Source organism: Desmodus rotundus, chromosome 1, assembly GCF_022682495.2.
Source record: "Desmodus rotundus isolate HL8 chromosome 1, HLdesRot8A.1, whole genome shotgun sequence".
NCBI lineage: Eukaryota > Metazoa > Chordata > Mammalia > Chiroptera > Phyllostomidae > Desmodus > Desmodus rotundus.
In genome coordinates this window covers 85,053,461-85,071,348 of record NC_071387.1, presented here as the reverse complement: position 1 = coordinate 85,071,348, position 17,888 = coordinate 85,053,461, and the positions used below count along the sequence as shown (strand labels likewise).

The window sequence follows — 17,888 nt, the reverse complement described above, 5'->3', positions numbered from 1 at the left end:
TTGTCTTTAAATTTTGCCATTTTAATTATACTGTGTCTTGGAGTGAGCCTCTTTGTATTCATCTTAATTGGGACTCTGTGGTTCCTGAACTTATGTGATATTTTCCCTCATCAAGTTTTCTGTCATTATTTCTTGAAAGAGGTTTTCTATCCTTTGCTCCTTTTCTTCTCCTTCTGTGATGCCTGTGATGTGAATGTTATGTTTCATGTTGTCCTGAAGGTCCCTGAAACTATCCTTACTTTTTTGAGTCTTTTTTTGTTTTGTTGCTCTGAATGGGTATTTTTTTCTACCTTGTTTTCCAGCTAGCTGATTCAGTTATCTGCTTCCTCTAGCCTGCTTTTGTTTCCTTCTAGTGTATTCTTTTCAGGTGTTGTATTCTTCATTTCCTCCTGGCCCTTATTCATAGTTTCTATGTCCTTTTTCATGCTGCTGTAGTTCCCAGTAAGTTCCTTGAAGGTCTCACTGAGTTCCTTGAGCTTCTTTATAAACATTATTTTGAAGTCTGTTTCTGATAGATTGCTTACCTCAATTTCATTTAGCTCTTTTTTCTTTTGATTGGTGGTGGTTTCTTTGTCTCCCCATTTTAGATGACTCTTTTTGTTTGTTTCTGCTTCTCAGATTTATCTGACTGCCTGTGTTTGTGGGGTGATCTTCCGTGGTAGGAGTCTGTAGGACTCAGTGATACATTCTCTTTGATCTCCTGATCTGGATGCTCTAGGGATACCCTTTATTCAGCTTATGAGGGCTTTCTTTTTTTACCTGGGCTTTGATTATTAATGGCTCATTCATTGGTGTGTTCTCCTCCTTCCAACACCCAGGGCTGACTGAGAGTCACAACCCTGATTACATCTTGCATGCTGTTGTACAGGTGATGGCAGAACAAAGCAAAAATACCCAAAAACCTAACCTACCCCTGAAAAATACCCCTTACCACAACAACAATATCAACAGCAACTGAGCAAAGACTAATAAAGGTAGAAAGAGATTAAGAATATTTTAAGATAGGAAAAAAGAATGAAATGATTAAAGGAAAGAAAAAGGATTTTGAGAGAGAAGAGGGTATAGAAATAATAAGAGTAGGGAATAGAAACAAGGCAAAGAAAGGGAGGAAATAAAATTTAAAACATAAGTAGAAAGGCAATGGGAGATGGCAAAATGGAATCAGAAAAGGGAAGAGTATAAATGAGGTTTGAAATAAAATTTAAAAAATAGTGAACCAATAGAAACAAAATGGAAGAAAAACCACAACAGGGTCAATAACAACAGATGAGCAAAGATTAATAAAGGTGGAAAGAGAATAAGAATGTTATAAAAAAGATAAAAGAGAATATGAAATGTCTACAGTAAAGAAAAATGTTATTGAGAGAGTAAAGGGAGGAGAAATAGTAAGCGGAAGCAATAGGAACAAGGCATAGAAAGGGGAACAATAAAATTTAAAACTAAATAGGAAAGGAAAGTTAGAAGGCAAAATGTACTAAGACAAGGGACAGGTACAATGAGATTTGAAATAAAAAATAAATATAAAAGTATAACTATAAATAAAAAGAATAAAAATAAAAGACAAAAATGGTGAATTAGTTGGAATACACTTGAAAAGAAAAAGAAAAATGTTAAGCTATACAAGAGAAAAAGAACACAAATACTGAAGAAGAATGAGGTGGAATTTGTGTCAGCAGAGTTTGGTGTTTTCCTTCTGTCTTCTCCTTCTGGATCCACCTCTGGCTTTTTATCAGCTCAAGGCCCAGGGTGAGTCATCCAGCCTCTGGCAGCACCATGTGTACCATCTTCACTTTCCCCTAGACAGGGCTTCTATTGTGATCCAGAAGTTGGGACCCTTGGGTCTCCCCTGGGAGTCACTGTTCAGTCTTCTAGGAGAATTGTGGGTATATTCCCCTTTACCTGCGCCACTGGTCTTGGTCTGTCCCAGCTGATTTCCAGTAATGTATAGTTTCTGATGAACTAGCTGTTTCAAGGGAGGGGCCAATCTGTGTAAGAGAGTCAGCTCTTTCCTGGTTGGTGCTGATGGCAGCTCTGTGTGAGAGCCTAGGCTGGGCAGGGCCCTGATTACCTGTTGCCACATAATTTCTACTCTCACTGCCTTGCTGGCCTCAGTGGAATAGTGCCCTGGGAACCAGTGTATTTTGTCTCCCTTTCGAAGTTCAGAATGGGCCCTTTTTGATTTTCTCTTACCCTCAGGAGGTTCTTGAGCCTGGCCTGACTGTTCTGCAGAGCTTCCACATTGGATGTGGTGCTTGCAGTCCTGCAGGAGGTGGGGGCTGGGTATGTCCTTCCCTTTCCAGAGGTTTGGACTCTGATGAGGAAGAGGATTCTGCCTGGATGTAAGTAATCACAGGCTCCCAACTCTTACACGTCTACTTTGTAGTCCACTGCCCTCACAGTGGACACAGTCCTCTACTCTCCATTATGCATAGCTCCCAGCTTGCTAGCTATGTTGGGATGGGGCTCAGAAATCCCCTTGCTGTACAGCTTTCCGATCTCCTCACCCAACTGTATTCAGTGGGAGCAAGTCTTGTCCCTGCCCAGCATGCTTCAGTCCCCCCTTTAAAAAGCCTCTCTGTGGCACCCTCACTGCAGTATCTAGTCACTGTTCAGTTCTCCGCACACACCACCTCTCCAAAAAGCCAAAGGTTTCTCACATTCACAGCTGGCCACAGCCTGCCTCCACTGGACCCAGGTTCAACCCCTGATCATTTTGGGAGATCCTGCTCTCTCTTCTCTCTCTCTCTCTCTCTCTCTCTCTCTCTCTCTCTCTCTCTCTCTCTCTCTCTCTCTCTCTCTCTCTCTCTCTCTCATGTCCCCCTCTTCTTGTCTCTGGCTTCTCCAGGTTGGCATTTGCCTTGCTGTGTGTAGCGTGGATCTCCCCGACTCCATATATCCTCTCAAGTCTACTGGCCAAGGTCTGGGGGTTCTCTGTGTGGTACTGGGGCCCTCTGCTCTAGGAGGGAAGGGAGCCACAAAGCTGATATTTCTGTCTGGTCTCTCCACTGCTGCAGGCTCCATTCATGGAATATTTCCCCTTCAACCTATAAAATCTCCTTACTGCCTGCTGTGAAACATCTTCTTTACTCCTTGGCTTGAAAACTTCATATCAGCTAAGATTCTGTCAATTGTTCAGGTTATTTGTTGGAAGATCAGCTGAGAATCTGAGCTGGGGGCAAGAGCAAGTGGACTTAGCTTCCACCTACTCGGCTGTCACATTTTCCTCCTCCGATTCCTTTAAAAATTGATTGCCATTTTTTATAGTTTACAGTTTCCTGCTTGGCTTCATTTTAGACAGTCTGTTTTTGATGATAATGGATCTCAATTTTGTATGAATCTTTTTCTTGTGCTTATTTCCTTGGTTACTCTTTGGCTGTGTGATAGACATTGTATTTGAAAATTTATTTACTTTATTTCTGGAAACAATTTGGAGCTTAGTTTTCTCCAATGTAGATTTGTTTACCACTACATTTTAAAAAATGATTTCTTAGCATTGATATTATTGATGTGCCATAATGTATAGTTATTCTTTTATTAAGGAATGTTTAGGTAGTTTTACTATAATAAATAATGACACAGAAAATATTTTACATATTATTAAGAGATCTGAGAAAGAACCTCAATAAATAGCAATTCTCCCTTTCTTAGAGGTTTGGAACAAATTGAAAATAAGGTAAAAAGTAGGAAAAAAGGAAAAACTATTATCTTTATTATTGACATTGGCTAAGTTGTAGGCTGTGGTATTGACTCTGTTGATGAGGAGATTTACTCATTTGGATCTTCAGCATTAGGCCAGTTCACCCCCTTCACAGCTGCACTGGGTATGTGCTGGCCACACCCTCAGCAGTTGGCCCAGAGGATCACATAACTCATAGGACTCTTTTCACCTAGGCATGGAGAACTTGTGTTCTTGGAGGCAGGCGTATTTCCAAAAGAAGAAAGGAGGCTATAGCATAACCAAGGATAAGGCTGCTTATTCATTTTTAAATTAGCCATTTAGAAAATCAATATTTGTTGGGATAGAAGAAATTTTGGGGCCAAAGTTGTAGGACAGTGGGACCAACCTCTGTAATGCAGTATGTATTTAGCATTTCAAAGAAGAGAATGTCAATACAGCCATGTACACTGGACACTGTCATTGGGAAAGTGGCCTTTTTAGGAAGCACCCATGGAGGCAAGTAGCCGGAACCTGCACTTCCACTGAACTGGTCTCATTGTTGAGCCCACTTTCTGCTAAGCTACTAAAATGGGGAAGAAACGTGCCTCCATGCCATCCATATTTGTCTGTTCTTATTAGCTAGTGTTTTTGTTGTTATTTTTTAGTTTACTTATTGCCTATTGATCAGAGAATGGCTGTGGTATTTGTATTGTTTTGAATTTATTTGTTGTGTTTTGCTTTGTAGATGCTGCTTCTGTGTTATTTGGTGCATAGGTATTTTATTACTACTAGATATTCACTATGGATTTCTCTTTTATTAAGCCTTATAAAGTTCCTTTTTGGAGGCCTGTTTAATGCTTGGACCCCTATATTGATTGCCCTTATGTATTCATATTTATGAGATATTTTCTTTGTATTTTTTTAAATCTTTACCCAAGGATATGTTTACTGATATTTGGAGCGGGAGTAGGAGGGAGAAAGAGCAAGAGAAAGAGGGAGAGAGAGAGAGAAATGTAGATGTGAGAAACAGCGATGGGTTGCTTCCCATGTGCATCGGACTGGGGGTCAAAACATCAACCTAGGTATGTGCCCTGACCAGGAATTGAACCTACAATCTTTTGGTGTATGAAACAATGGCTCCAACCAACTGAGCCACTTGGCCAGGGTGATATTTTCTTTGTATTTGACTGAGGTACCATACCCATCCTTCAAAATTTTTAAATTGTATTTTCTCTTTTGTTTTAGGTATTTCTCTAGTGTTCTGCTTGTAGTTGGGTTTTACTTTGTTACCCAATCACAATCTTTTTCTTACTGGACAAGTGCACCTTCTTTCAGCGTGTGGATATGCCTGTTGTTCAGTCTGTCGTGATTTGCCTGCCATGCCTTCTGATTTGGTGATTTTACATTTTAAAAACTATCTTATACATACTGTTTTTCTGTTTTTTTTTTAATTTGTAGGTTTGTTCTAATAATGGGAAGAGGTTGTATTTTTGTCCTACCTGGTTGGTTGTCTTTATTATGATAACTTCATGTAGTGTACTTGGTCCTCTGTCCCTTTAGGAAGGTCTGATGGCTTCTTACTCTGAGCAGTGACAGAATTGTATATTTTTTGTTTTAGATTCTTCCCTTTCACTCTCCTCATCCCATCATTTTTTTCTTAGTGTTTTCTTTATAGTTTTAAATTGATTCGTACATGTATTACTTTATTAATTTTAAATTACATAACTCAATTGATTCCTGTTTATAAAAGATCAGGAAGTGAGTGTACTTTCTTTTGTTGGATATGTCATTTTCATATTAATCAATTCACATAATTTTTAAAAACGTGTTTATCGAGGTATATTTGACCTACAATAAATTGAACATAGTAGAGTGTACAGTGTGGTAACTTTGATTTATGAAAACATCACTGCAGTCAAGTTGATGAACATATCCATCACTCCCAGAAATTTCCTCATGGCCCTTGATAATTCCTTTTGCCTGCCCCTCCCATACACCCTCCATGCTCCCACCCCATACCCAGACAAATACTAAGTTGCTTTCTTTCATTAGAGACTAGTTTCCATTTTAAGAATTTTTTATAAATGGACCACAATGTGGATTAGTTTTGCATGTCATCTTTCAGTCAGCATCTTCTTTTTGGAGATCATCAATGTTTAACATGTATTAGTATTGGTTCCTTTTTGTTGCTGAGTAGTGTCCCATTGGCTGGATATATTGGTGGGGACATCTGGGTTGTGTCCAGTTTGGGGCAGCTGCACATAAAGCTGCTACAAACATTTGTGTGTAAATTTTTACTATCTTTACACTTAGGAGCCTTGCCCAAAGAGTTACAGTTCTTAGTCCTCCCCCTCTCAGTATAGTGGATCAGAGCATTACCCTGTGGGAAGGTGAGATGGGTCAGGTACCCTGTAGTTCTGTGGTATCCAGACCTTCCCCTGGGGATCTTGTTAAAGTGCACATCCTGGTTCAGGAGGCCTGGGATTCTCCATTGTTTCTTTTGGTTGTTGTTTGTTTGTTTTGTTTTGTTTTTTAATTCATTTTTAGAGGGGGAAGGAGGGAGAAAGAGAGGGAGAAAAATATCAATGTGTGGTTGCCTCTTGTGTGCCCCATGCTGGACACCTGGCCTGCAACCCAGGCATGTGCCTGACTGGGAATCAAACTGGTGACCTTTTGGTACACAGCCGGTGCTCAATCCACTGAATTACAGCAGCCAGGGGGATTCTTTGTTTTTAACAACCTTCTGGGTGGTTCTAATGCTGCTGTTTCACTCTCTGGAGAGCAAGATATGGAGCCTGAGAATTCATGAAGCAAGGCAGAAATGGTCTATATATTTTTTCCTACCAGGTAAAAATAAACTACCTCTAGTGTTATACTTTTGTCAGAAACTGAAATAACTACATTTTCTATTTGTAGTTATTTGACGTGCCATGAACTTTATTACCTGTGGAGCAGCAGTTGACCATGGAAGCAGTTACATTTACTGTGATCTTTCAGACAAGGCTGCTAAGTGGAAGTGTGTAGGTACTTTACCTCTCCTGCAACTCCTCTTTGCATTTCTCCCAGGGAGGCTTTTTTGATTTGAAATTTTGATAGGAAGAGGTTGCTCTGGTTACTGGTCCTTCCTACTTTGATAACCTAGAACCAGTCGTGTACTGCCCAGTCTGGGTTTACGGTTCCCCAGGGAATACCCAAGTTAGCTCTCTGTGCCTTGCGCCTGGTTCCTTAGGTTTCCCTGGTTGGACTCAGTTAGCTGTGGTGTCACTCTGAGTCTCCAAGAATTAGGGGAGCACAGAGCCAGTGTGCGCATCAGACTTACTGAGGAGACTCAGCATTTCCGTATCCTCAGATACACAGTCATGGGTCCTTGGGGAAGGATGGAAGGATGGAAAGATAGGTTACAGTGCTGTGGCTTACCTTGGGGGCTCTGCGTCCGGGTGGTAAGAACTGGTTTTAGGCAGCGGTGGTTATGAACAAGACCTAAAGCCAGACCATCTGTGCTTGACTTGTGGCTGTACCAGGCATGTAATAGCAACTTCTCTGCCCAGTGTTTCCTTCTGTACAATGAAGGCCATACAAGTTCTGATGTCATGAGGCTGGCCAGAGATTTAAATAGTATTTGTAAGGTGCTTAGGGCAGTGGCCACACATAGTAAGCACTTTCATAGGTAGCCATATAGAAAGGTAGGTGAATAAGTAGTAAACTTAGGAAAATCAAGCAGCTTTTCTCATCCACAGTGGTCTCTCTTCTGACTCCTGGGAATGGTGGCTCCCTCTTACAAGCCCCGAGCGCTGCTGTGTGATAAATTGAGTATGTTTGTGGGCATCCAGGCTGGCTCCTTTCTCAGTGGCTCTGGCTGGACCTTCAGGAGAGCTGGGCAACTTTGGACAGGAGTGGTTTTATTTTGCCTTTGTCGTTCCTTTGAAACTTGATAATGGGGCAGAGTACATTAAGCTGAAGGTAAATTTTTAGCTGAAATTAGATATAATTAGGAATTTATTATATTTTCAGTTGACATTGGTTTTGTTTCTGTTCTTCTTGAATAATTTTAGTAAAGTTAGATTACCAATATACTTTATGGGCATTTCTTTTGAAATATTTGATTTCCTTATTTTGTATAAGAATAGTATTCTTAAAGCAAAACCAAGTTTAGCACTAGCATTTTTCATAATAATCAGGCTGTTTATATTTTTTAGAAACATCCAAAAACCTGTGTTATGGCTTGTATCTCATTTGAGAGTAGACCCTCACTTCCCTTTTCCCGCTTCCCTGGATTTCTGACTCAGGTATCCTCACAGTGGGTGTCCTGCAGATAGACCACTGATGTAGACAAGCGCCTTCCCTTGTACCTCTTGTATTTTTCTCTTAAAATAGCAAAACTTTCATTGTTTGCCTTAATTATATTTTTAGGAGCATTTCAAAGGATTATTATCTTCTTTCTCATACCTGGCTTGTTTCCTAGTTCTAAACTCAAAATAGTTTGTGATTCTGTTGGTTGCATAACTTAGTCATAACTTCTTCCTATTACCTTTGGGAATAATATCCTTTGCTTCTGGCAGGTTCTAGTTCATTCGGTTGCACTCTTAATACAACTCCCATTTTGATATTTCTCAGTACTTTGAAACTGATAATCTTCCTTTCTAAAGGTGTGCTTTATTGTTTTCTCTAAGATTATTAAGTGCTCCCAAGTAGAAATACTAGATATAAAACCCAGTGCATTAGGTAACTATGAAACTAACATGTGTTTTGAGATGACTCATATTTTCATGAAAAAATGTACTAAGAAAAACATCTTTTAACTGCTATTAAAAAATAAACTTAAAAAAGAAAGAAAATCTTTTAGAGAAAAATTAGGATTACATACAACTTCAGGATTTAGAATACTGTAAAATGGTTGAAATTTAATAACTTATTAAACACTAAACTAAATAATTTAGTTTAGTTAAATAATTCTTTAGAAGGAAAAATTTATATAATGATTTGTATAATGCTAATTTATATTAATTGAAAATAGCTTGTCTTAGAGGTGAGTGAACTGAGGACACAGAAAGACCTAGGGGAAGGTTTTGATAGGACAGACGTGAGATTGGGGAGGTAGTAGATTCAAAGGAGTCTAGAAATAGAATAATTTCTGTAGCCAGATTCCTAGAAAGGAAGGAGAATTGAGAGCTGGATAACAAAGTAATTTTATTTATAGTGACTGGAGATGACCTTGGGAGCTACTCAGTTTAAGTTGCTATTATATTCATTTATTGATTTTTCTTTCTTTTTGTCAGATAAAATGAACTAGATGCTATTTTTTCATTAAACTCATACACTGACTATAATCACTGACCTAGCTCTCTCTTCATTTTTTTCACTAAGTGTACTCTAAAGCACAGTACACGAAGCAGCTTTGAATTGGACTATCCTTTCAAGCCCCGCCTGCGCCTGAAATGTTTAGACAGGTGCAGTAGTGAGATGCACCCCATTCCAGTGTCCCACTCATCCTGCTGTTTGCATCAAGTAGCAGCATTTATATGTGCTCCATTCCAGCCTTTTTACACTTTGCTCTTAGAATAAATCTAATAAATTCCTTCAGGTAGGAATAAAGGTCACTGTACTTCATCAAATTTGTATATTTTCAAAGGGCTCAAGAAATGAACCTTTTTGTCTCTGGAATTTTACATACCTATGGATGAGAGGTTTTTAGGGATGGTACTTTTTAATTTTACCCATTTATTCATTTTATTTTATTTTTAATTGGGATGTAATTGTCATATAACATTATATAAGGTACACAGCATGCTGATTTGATATATTTAAATATTGCAGTACGATTACAACCATAGCATTAACTAACACCTCTGCCATGTCACACAACTCTTCTGTGGTAAGAACAATTAAGAGATGGTACCTTTTAATATCTACATTTTATGAAGCAGAATTCTTCCTGTTCATTTTATTTTTGACTATGGGAATGTGAAGTTTTCGGGGGGGGATTTTTTTGGATAAATTATAATGCTTTTATTAATCTTGGTAGCAAATGTGAAGTGTTTTTTGTTGCAGGGTCATGAGCGAATGTTTAAGCTTGAGAAAAAAAAATTCTTTGATCATTATCTTGGAATTTTGATGCATTGGTGATGTCTTTTTCTGTAAATTAACAGCTTTGTTTTCTGTGCCTAGCTAGGTAGGCCTAGCTTCACATTCCCATAGTCAAAAATGAAATGAATAGGAATGATTCTGCTTCATAGAATAATTAACCAGTCAGTTTTAGAACCAGTTATAAACATGAAATCTGTATATCTTAATTTATAAAAGTTTAATTAAAGTAACATCTTGTTTCTGCACACAAGAAAGTCTGGTTTTGTGTTTTGTGACTGACTAACCTTTTCCTAGTCATTCTTTTGGGTAGGATTTCTGAGCTTTCTCAGAGCCTCTTCTGTTTGAAGTGTGGTGTTTGACAGAGGCTATCATTTCCAGCTCCTGTTCAGTGGAACACTATAGAGTCATTCCAGGTGCTTGAAAAACAACAATGAAGAAAATGGTTATTTTATTAAAGGCAAAGGGGATACAAAATTCTGTATACAATGACCCATTTAAAAATATATCTACAGAAAAAAACCTTAAATTATACAGCGAGGTAGGTAACTTACTAAAAAAGCATGACATCTTTCTTTCTATTATAGCTAATCTACCAGTGCCAACGATTGCTGCCATAGACGGACTCGCTTTAGGTGGTGGTCTTGAACTGGCGTTAGCGTGTGATATAAGAGTAGCAGGTAAGAATTAATCCTATTAAAAATAACATTTTTGAAATTAATACAATGTGATTTATAAATGAGAACAAATTAATAATGAACACTTCAGAAGTTAAAAACAGTGACATTAACAGTGCTAAATTCATAACCTTTTAATTTTCTTTAAATTCAGAGTTTTATTTATACACAGATGGGAACTCAGTTTTGTAACCTAGAAATACTTACTTATTAAACCTACATTAATGCTTTTATAAACTATACAAAAAGTTAATGAGACAGACATATGCGTTTATAGAACTGCATGTCAGTCATGCCAGATCCCTGCCAGGGAATTCCCGACACGACCTCATTCGTCTGTGGGGACGCAGTGTGATTCTCGTTTAGACGCACACATTCATCTACTTGACCAGCATGGTCAGCCCTCCACTGCTCAGTGGTTTCCTTCTCCTGTGAATGTGCAGGTCAGTTGTCTGCTTCTCTGAGCAGACATTTACCTTCCTCGTCCCCCAGCCATTGCAGGAAGACTGGGACCATGCAGATGATTAATTCGACCCATTTTCTGTGGGTGTTTCCTGCAGGCCCTCTTCCATCATCTTATTGGGAATTAGATGAGTTTCCTTAGCTTCTTTTCTTTTTCACATCTTGCTGAAGCAGAGTTTTGAAAAACAAAACCACAAACTCAGCTGTTCCCCAGAAGAAATGTGTTATCAAAGATAATCTCCAACGAGGCTGACTCTGGCTGTCCATTTGTCCATTTGAGATATAAACCATCTTGCTCATTGTTCCCTGCCTCTGGAGCAACTGAGCAGCCTGATTCCTTTTGACTTCTGTCAAAGATAACATTTTTTAAATGAGGTTTTTTTGTTTTGTTTTGTTCTTTTACTCTTCAGAAAATTCCAAGTAGAACATTTAAAATAAAAAATCACGTGTTGGGCTTAATGAAGTACTTAAAATTTCTAGTTAAGAAAAGAGTCTTTGATAGTCTGTTGTTCAGTCTTAGCAGTAGGAAAGGTCATACAGAACTGAATTTAAATCTTAGGTCCTGTCATTTTTAGACTGGTTTCCTTCTCTACATTGGGTGAAATGACAGTAGCCATTGTGACGATTAAATGAATTAATCTATGGCATGTGCCTAGCCATAATTATTATTACCGATAGCAATAATAACTTAATCTCTTTGAGGTTCACTTTTTTCCTGGATGGTTTTCTGAGAATTGGATGACGTGATTATGAAAATAATAATGAAAAATACTTAGTGCTAGCCCTGTGCTGAGTGTTGACCTGGTGCGCACTGCTATTCTAAGCACTTGGCATGCATAATATTAATTTAATCTTTCTAACAACCCTCTGAGATAAGTACTTGGGGTGCTTGATGAATCCAGGACATAGGGAGGTGAAGTAACAAGCCCCAAATGAGTGCCTGAGCTAGGATTCGAACCCAGTCAGTCTGGTGTCATGGCCTTCCTGTCGTCCTGACAGAGCGCTGTGTTCTTCCCTGCTCCCCCAGACTGTCTTCTCAAGAACCACAGTGCTGTGTCCTTGTTCCCTCGTTGTAGTGACCCCAAGGTGCTTCAGGACCAAGGACTGCATAAAGCAGGCAGAAAATATTTGTCACTGTTCTTCTCCAGGTTCCCACTGTCACTTCTGGTGGAGCTGCCAGTTAAAAGTAGAGTCAGTATAATTACGTTTTTAAAATAATTTTATGGTGACTTTTTTAGGATTTGTAGTTGATGATCCATGTACATTTTTTCCCCTTTCCACTTTATTTGGGATCTCTATGTTCTGTCTGAAAGCATTGGGTTTTAAATTGAAAAGCTAAGGTTCCTGTAATCCATTTCTGAAAGAATGCAGATTTTGGGAAGTAGGATGTGGGAAGCAGTCCAAGTACTTTTGGATATGCAAATAAAGAAGTAATTGAGATGTTTTAAAGTAGCCCTAAAACAAACATGAAAAAAGGAGCCTTGTCCTGCTGTCAGAACAATAAAACCATTTGTCAAAAATACCTAGAGATTTGATCTTGAAAAGTTATTATATCTGGTATGATAAAGCTGTTTGATCTAGAGAACTGTTCAGGCAGCTAAACAATTCATACTTGTCAGACACAGCCTCTCTCTTCATCCTGAATAATTAATGAGATCTAAGCCTTCAAACATGACCTGGCAGTATCAGGTCAAATTAGGTAGTTACAACCTTGGTCTTTCTGCATCAAAAATTCTTTCTCAGCAAAATAATATTTTTTATCCTAACCTCAGGACATTTTTTTTCATTGCTTTTAGAGAGAGGGGAAGAATGGGGTGTAGAGGAGAGGGAAGAGAGGCAGAGAAAGAGAGAGAGAGAGAGAGAGAGAGAGGAACATTGATGTGATTGATGTGAATGAGAAACATCGATTGGTTGCCTTCTCATAGGCACCCCGACTGGGGTTTACCCCATAACATGGGAAGGTGCCCTCCTGACCAGGATTCAAACCTGAGATGTTTCGGTCTATGGGATGATGCTCCAGCCAACTGAGCCACACTGGTCAGGGTGCCAAGTAGTTTTTAACAGAAAATGTGTGAATCTCTTAATATACAGGGTGGGGCAAAAATAGCTTAACAGTTGTTTGTATGAAAAAAGTAAATAATATGTTCATGTACTCACAACTGTCAACCTACTTTTGCCTACCCTGTATATAATTTAAAAGTGTTACTTTTCATAACTAAATGCCTTCTGAAGTGATTTTTGAAAAGATTGTGACACAGATTTAATTAGTAAACAAAATATAGTCATTCCCCCTTATGCCAGGGATATATATTCCAAGACACCCAGGGGATGCTTGAAACCTTGGATAGTATCAGCCCTATTTAATACTATATTTTTTCCTCTACATGCATACCTTTTTGTTTAAAAGAGGAACTTTATGGTTTCTCTTTAACATATCCGTATTGCGAACATCACTACTCTTGTACTTTTGGACTATTAAAAGAAAATAAGGGGGATGACTCGAACGCAAGCACTGCAATACTGCCACTGTTGATCTGATAACCAAGACGGCTCCTAAGCTACTTAGAGGCAGGTAGCATCTACAGTGTGGAGGTGCTAAACAAAGGGATGATTCACATCCTAGGTGATGGAGCAGGATGGAGATTTTAATCACACTACCTTAGAACAGCATGCAATTTAAAATTTATGAACTTTTTGTTTCTAGAATTTTCCATTTAACATTTTCAGACAGTGTTTGTCCTTGGGTAAGTGAAACTGGGGACAGCAAACTTGTGGATAAGGGGGGGATTACTGTATTCATAGCTTCTTTTACTGACCTTTTTAAGTCATCATACATGAATTTGACTATATGGATATTACTTAATTTTCTTCCTTCCTTTTTAGCTTCCTCTGCAAAAATGGGCCTGGTTGAAACAAAGTTGGCAATTATTCCTGGTGGAGGTATGAATTGTTCACACCCATCTTGATTTGTTCTCAAAAACAGCATAAGGTAGAAAAGGTGTTAATTGAAAAGGCAACATTTTGGATGAAGAGACTAATGCTGTACTGTTTGCTTCTTCAGTCCAGTTCTGGTTCAGAATGCATTCTTTTAGCTTATGTAGGTGTGAAGACGGTGGGTACACTGGCTCTGGCTCTCTCTGTGCTCTCTCCTGTGCTTTTCTGTGTGATTTCTTAATTTTTAAATTATTCCACCTGTCTCATTGTTCTTGAAGGATGACACCATTATTTTGAAATTTTTATGTGTGGGTCTGTAATATGTGTACCTTTAGAGAACTCCACACACGCAGTCAGACCCCAGTGGAGGAGGGGCAAGAACACCCAGGCTTTGTGCCAGGTTTCTTGTATCTCTGCTCTGTGCAGCAAGACAAAGGTTGAGGTGAGTGGGCAGCTGGTATTGCTTATTCTGTTACTACAAAAATGATAGCTGTTTCTTTTTGAAGACTCATTTGAGAAAGTACTTGTCTACCACTGAAATGACATCTCACATCACCCAGTAAATCTGAAACTTTTGTTCTTTCATCTGATGCAGAAAATTTGGAGATACTCACATTTTGTGACATTTATTCAAAAAGTAGACTTTACTTGAGGATGTGCACAGTGATAACTTATTAGCATGTGAATGAAATAACAGTACAGTGTAAAAATTAAATGCAGTATTGAATACTTCAGGCATGTTTGTACCGGAATAGGTTAAAATTATATGTTTAACTGTATCATTACAAGAGTATTTATCCTCATTAAGGTGTATAGGTGGAAGTTAAAACATAACTCAGTGACACTGAAGACTACCCAGATCAATGTGTAAGACTCACTAAGCTTTCTACTTTGGTAGTCCATGAAAATTCTATTCTTGTAGGTGAAAACATATAATATCTGCCTGTTCTGTCAACCTGTTTTCATAGTGACTAATGAAAACTCAAAAAAAAAAAAAAAGATTTAGAAGAAAATACATCCAATTGAAAAGAGTTATCAAATAACTAATGTATGAAATAGAACAAGGTTAAGGAAAAAGATGATACAGTGTTTCATAAACTTAAGAAATAAGCCTTTGTTTGTAATTAGGATCCTAGAAAGATAGTGACTATAGTTAAATAGTGCCCCCCGCTCTGCCCCCAAAAGATGTCAGTGTGAAACCTGGGCATGTGACCTTATGTGGAAAAAGGGTCTTTGCAGGTGTGATTAAGGATTTTAAAATGAGATCATTCTGCATTATCTGAATGGAGCTTAAATCCAGTGATAAATGTCTTATAAGAGAAGACTCAGACAAAAGAAGAGAAACACAGATCATCACTCCAAGATAAAGAAGGATTGAAGAGATGCATTTACAACTCAAGGAAGGTCAGGGATTACTGGCAGTCGTCAGAAGCTTGGAGATTGTTCCTCTGAGCCTCCAGAAGGAATCAGTCCTGCCAATATCTTGATTTTGGACTCTGGCCCCCAAAATTATGAGAATTAAATTTCTGTAATTTTAAGCACGAAGTTTGTGGTGATTTGTTATGGTACAGCAGCCTCAGAAAACTTATACAGTAGTTTTTAATACTTAAGTAATTTTTTTTTTTTTTTGGACAGGGACTTTCTATATGTAGATATAGACAGATATATCTATATCTATATAGAGGTATAGATATTTCTGTCTATATCTATCTATCAGAGAAGGGGTAGGAGAAAGATGAACTTGGGAATTTGGATATTTATCAGATCCTGAATGTGAAATATTTTGTACTAAATCCACTAGAAGGTAGGACAGTTGTATGAGAGGACTGTTGGGTTTGATTAGGTAAAAAAAGCTTAGCTGATTATGCTATAGAAATGAGGGTGATATCTTTAGCTTGTTTTATCTTTTATGAGCTAGCCATATGAGGTCTAGATATTAACATATTCTTCCCAATGTACATAAGTTCTTTAGGGTCCTCCTCAATAGTGGATCGACTAATTAGAACACACTTTTTATAAATTTGATTGAATTTAGACTATGTATTCTCATCAATACTGTTTTTTAAAAAAATTCTTATTAAATAAATTGTCATAAAATTCAGAATGCTTTAACATTAATCCAAATGAAGCTGTGCCTCCCTATTTGGATTTCTGTATATTTCATAAACACAAGAGAGTTAACCTGATGCTCCTGGTTGTTATAAAGTTTCTTGAAATAAAACAAGGTAAATTAGAAGGTGATTGTTTTGAAGAGATAGAAATATTCATAATGAACATGGATATTAATGGACCATTAATATAAGGCATCTTTTAGATTAGTATTCTAAATATAGCGTTTACTAAAAAGGAGATTGTCTGCTGTCAAATAACTATTAAAAGTATATAGTTAATATAAAGGAAAGTAGAAACATTAAAACCAAATGCACTTCTTTAAGTACTATTACATCAGATGTAGTTTTAAAATGGAATGCACTTGAACATTATATATTTAAACCACTTTTATTTGTTATATACATATATTTGATTGTAGACTAATATTATAAAATACAAAATACAATGTTAATGATTTAAAGTACTAGCCAATTTAAAAATAATTAAACTTGTTACTCTAGGACATAGGTGGCAAACACAAGGCCCACGGGCTGAATCCGGCCCTCCACCTTGTTTTATGTGGCCCAGCACCTTGTTTCTACCCAGTGGCAGCACCAAGCTCCTTGTCCCTAGTTAAGGAGTAGTTACATTTATGCAGTCCTAAAATTACATTTGGCCCTTTGAAGGCAACTGTGAGGTTGATGTGGCCCCCGGTGAAAATGAGTTTTGACCCCCTTGCTCTAGGTGCTTGCTACAGTATTCTCAATTATATCGGGGATTTTGTACAACATTGTCCTCTACTGTGTTCTCCAGTATTTTCACCTTTAAGAATACAGCTCAACTTCTGTCTTCTCCCAACCAGGAGAATACTTCAGTAGTTAAAATAAAACTTTCACTTAGAAGTAGCTCCTCAGACAATACTACTCTTTAGCATGTATGTGAGAACCAAATACAACAAGCTCAGAGGACTAGGATTGTTTTTATTTAACAGTTTAGAAATTTCTTGGCACACAAAATGGTGGCAAGTTACCTCATTCTAGCCTTTATTTTTCCTTGCCTCTTCTATGGAGGATTTGGGATTTATATCAAGAAATTTTATTATGCCTACCCTAAGGTAACTGGTAAGGTTTCTTGCTTGGGTATACATCACTCTGGACAAGATGTCTAGTATTTCCAATGCTCCTATTCTCTCTAGTTTTTTATTTTGGAAATATTTAAACTTTAGGGAATTTGAGAAGCAGTAAAATGAACCTCTTTGTACCCCTCATCAAGATCTTCCCTCCCCTCACCCCTCTCCTGCCTAACTCCATTTCCCACTCTGGTCTCCCTCCTCAGATGCATACCCATCTTTTCTTGCTGAACCATTTCAAAATAACAAGGTGAACCTTTAAGATTTTCAGCCTGCCTTTCCTAAGAAAAGAAAGGACTCTTATATAACCACAACATTATTATCACACTGAACAGTAGTAACATTAATATTCAGATTTTCCCAGGTGTTTCAAAGTTTAGTTTGTAGTTGTTTTGTTTTGCTTTTCCAGTTCAGGATTTGGTTGAATGTCACACATTGTATTTGGTTAGAACTTTTTTTTTTTAACTTAGATAGGTCATCCATCTCTTTTTTTTTATAACTAATATAAAATTAAGGCAGATTATGTTGCTGAGGTTTTCACATTGTGAATCTGATAGAATTATTTTTTCAAGTTTAGGTTAAGAATTTTTGGCAAGGCTTCTAAATGGACCATGCTCTATGTTTTATTTTCATTTTATTTGATGGCACTTAAGTTGTTAAGTTGCCCCACTTTGAGTGATAGTGACTTTGATCACTTCTTTAAGGTGGCAACTAACCGTGGGTACACTTTTAGCATTCTTGTCTTGGAAACTTCTCAGGAAAAGCATCTTTAATAATTAGTACCGACATTGACTGTTCCCCAAATTAAAAAGGAAGACAAAAGGAAAATTAGAGCATTCAGGTTTCACAGGACCAG

General features: G+C 37.7%; 1 protein-coding gene and 1 pseudogene across 4 annotated transcripts in view; one reads left to right on the top strand and one right to left on the bottom strand.

The window, feature by feature from the left end:
• The window catches only part of AUH (AU RNA binding methylglutaconyl-CoA hydratase), a 155,122-nt gene that overhangs the window by 60,921 nt on the left and 76,313 nt on the right, over window positions 1–17,888 (top strand). For all 4 annotated transcript variants that reach the window (XM_053925598.1, XM_053925589.1, XM_024563356.3 and 1 more), the window contains 2 exons: window positions 10,327–10,419; window positions 13,762–13,818. In XM_053925598.1, the coding sequence (XP_053781573.1) occupies window positions 10,327–10,419; window positions 13,762–13,818 (150 nt within the window). The remainder of the gene's footprint in view (window positions 1–10,326; window positions 10,420–13,761; window positions 13,819–17,888) is intronic.
• On the bottom strand, window positions 10,851–11,332 carry LOC112307259 (selenoprotein K-like; annotated as a pseudogene).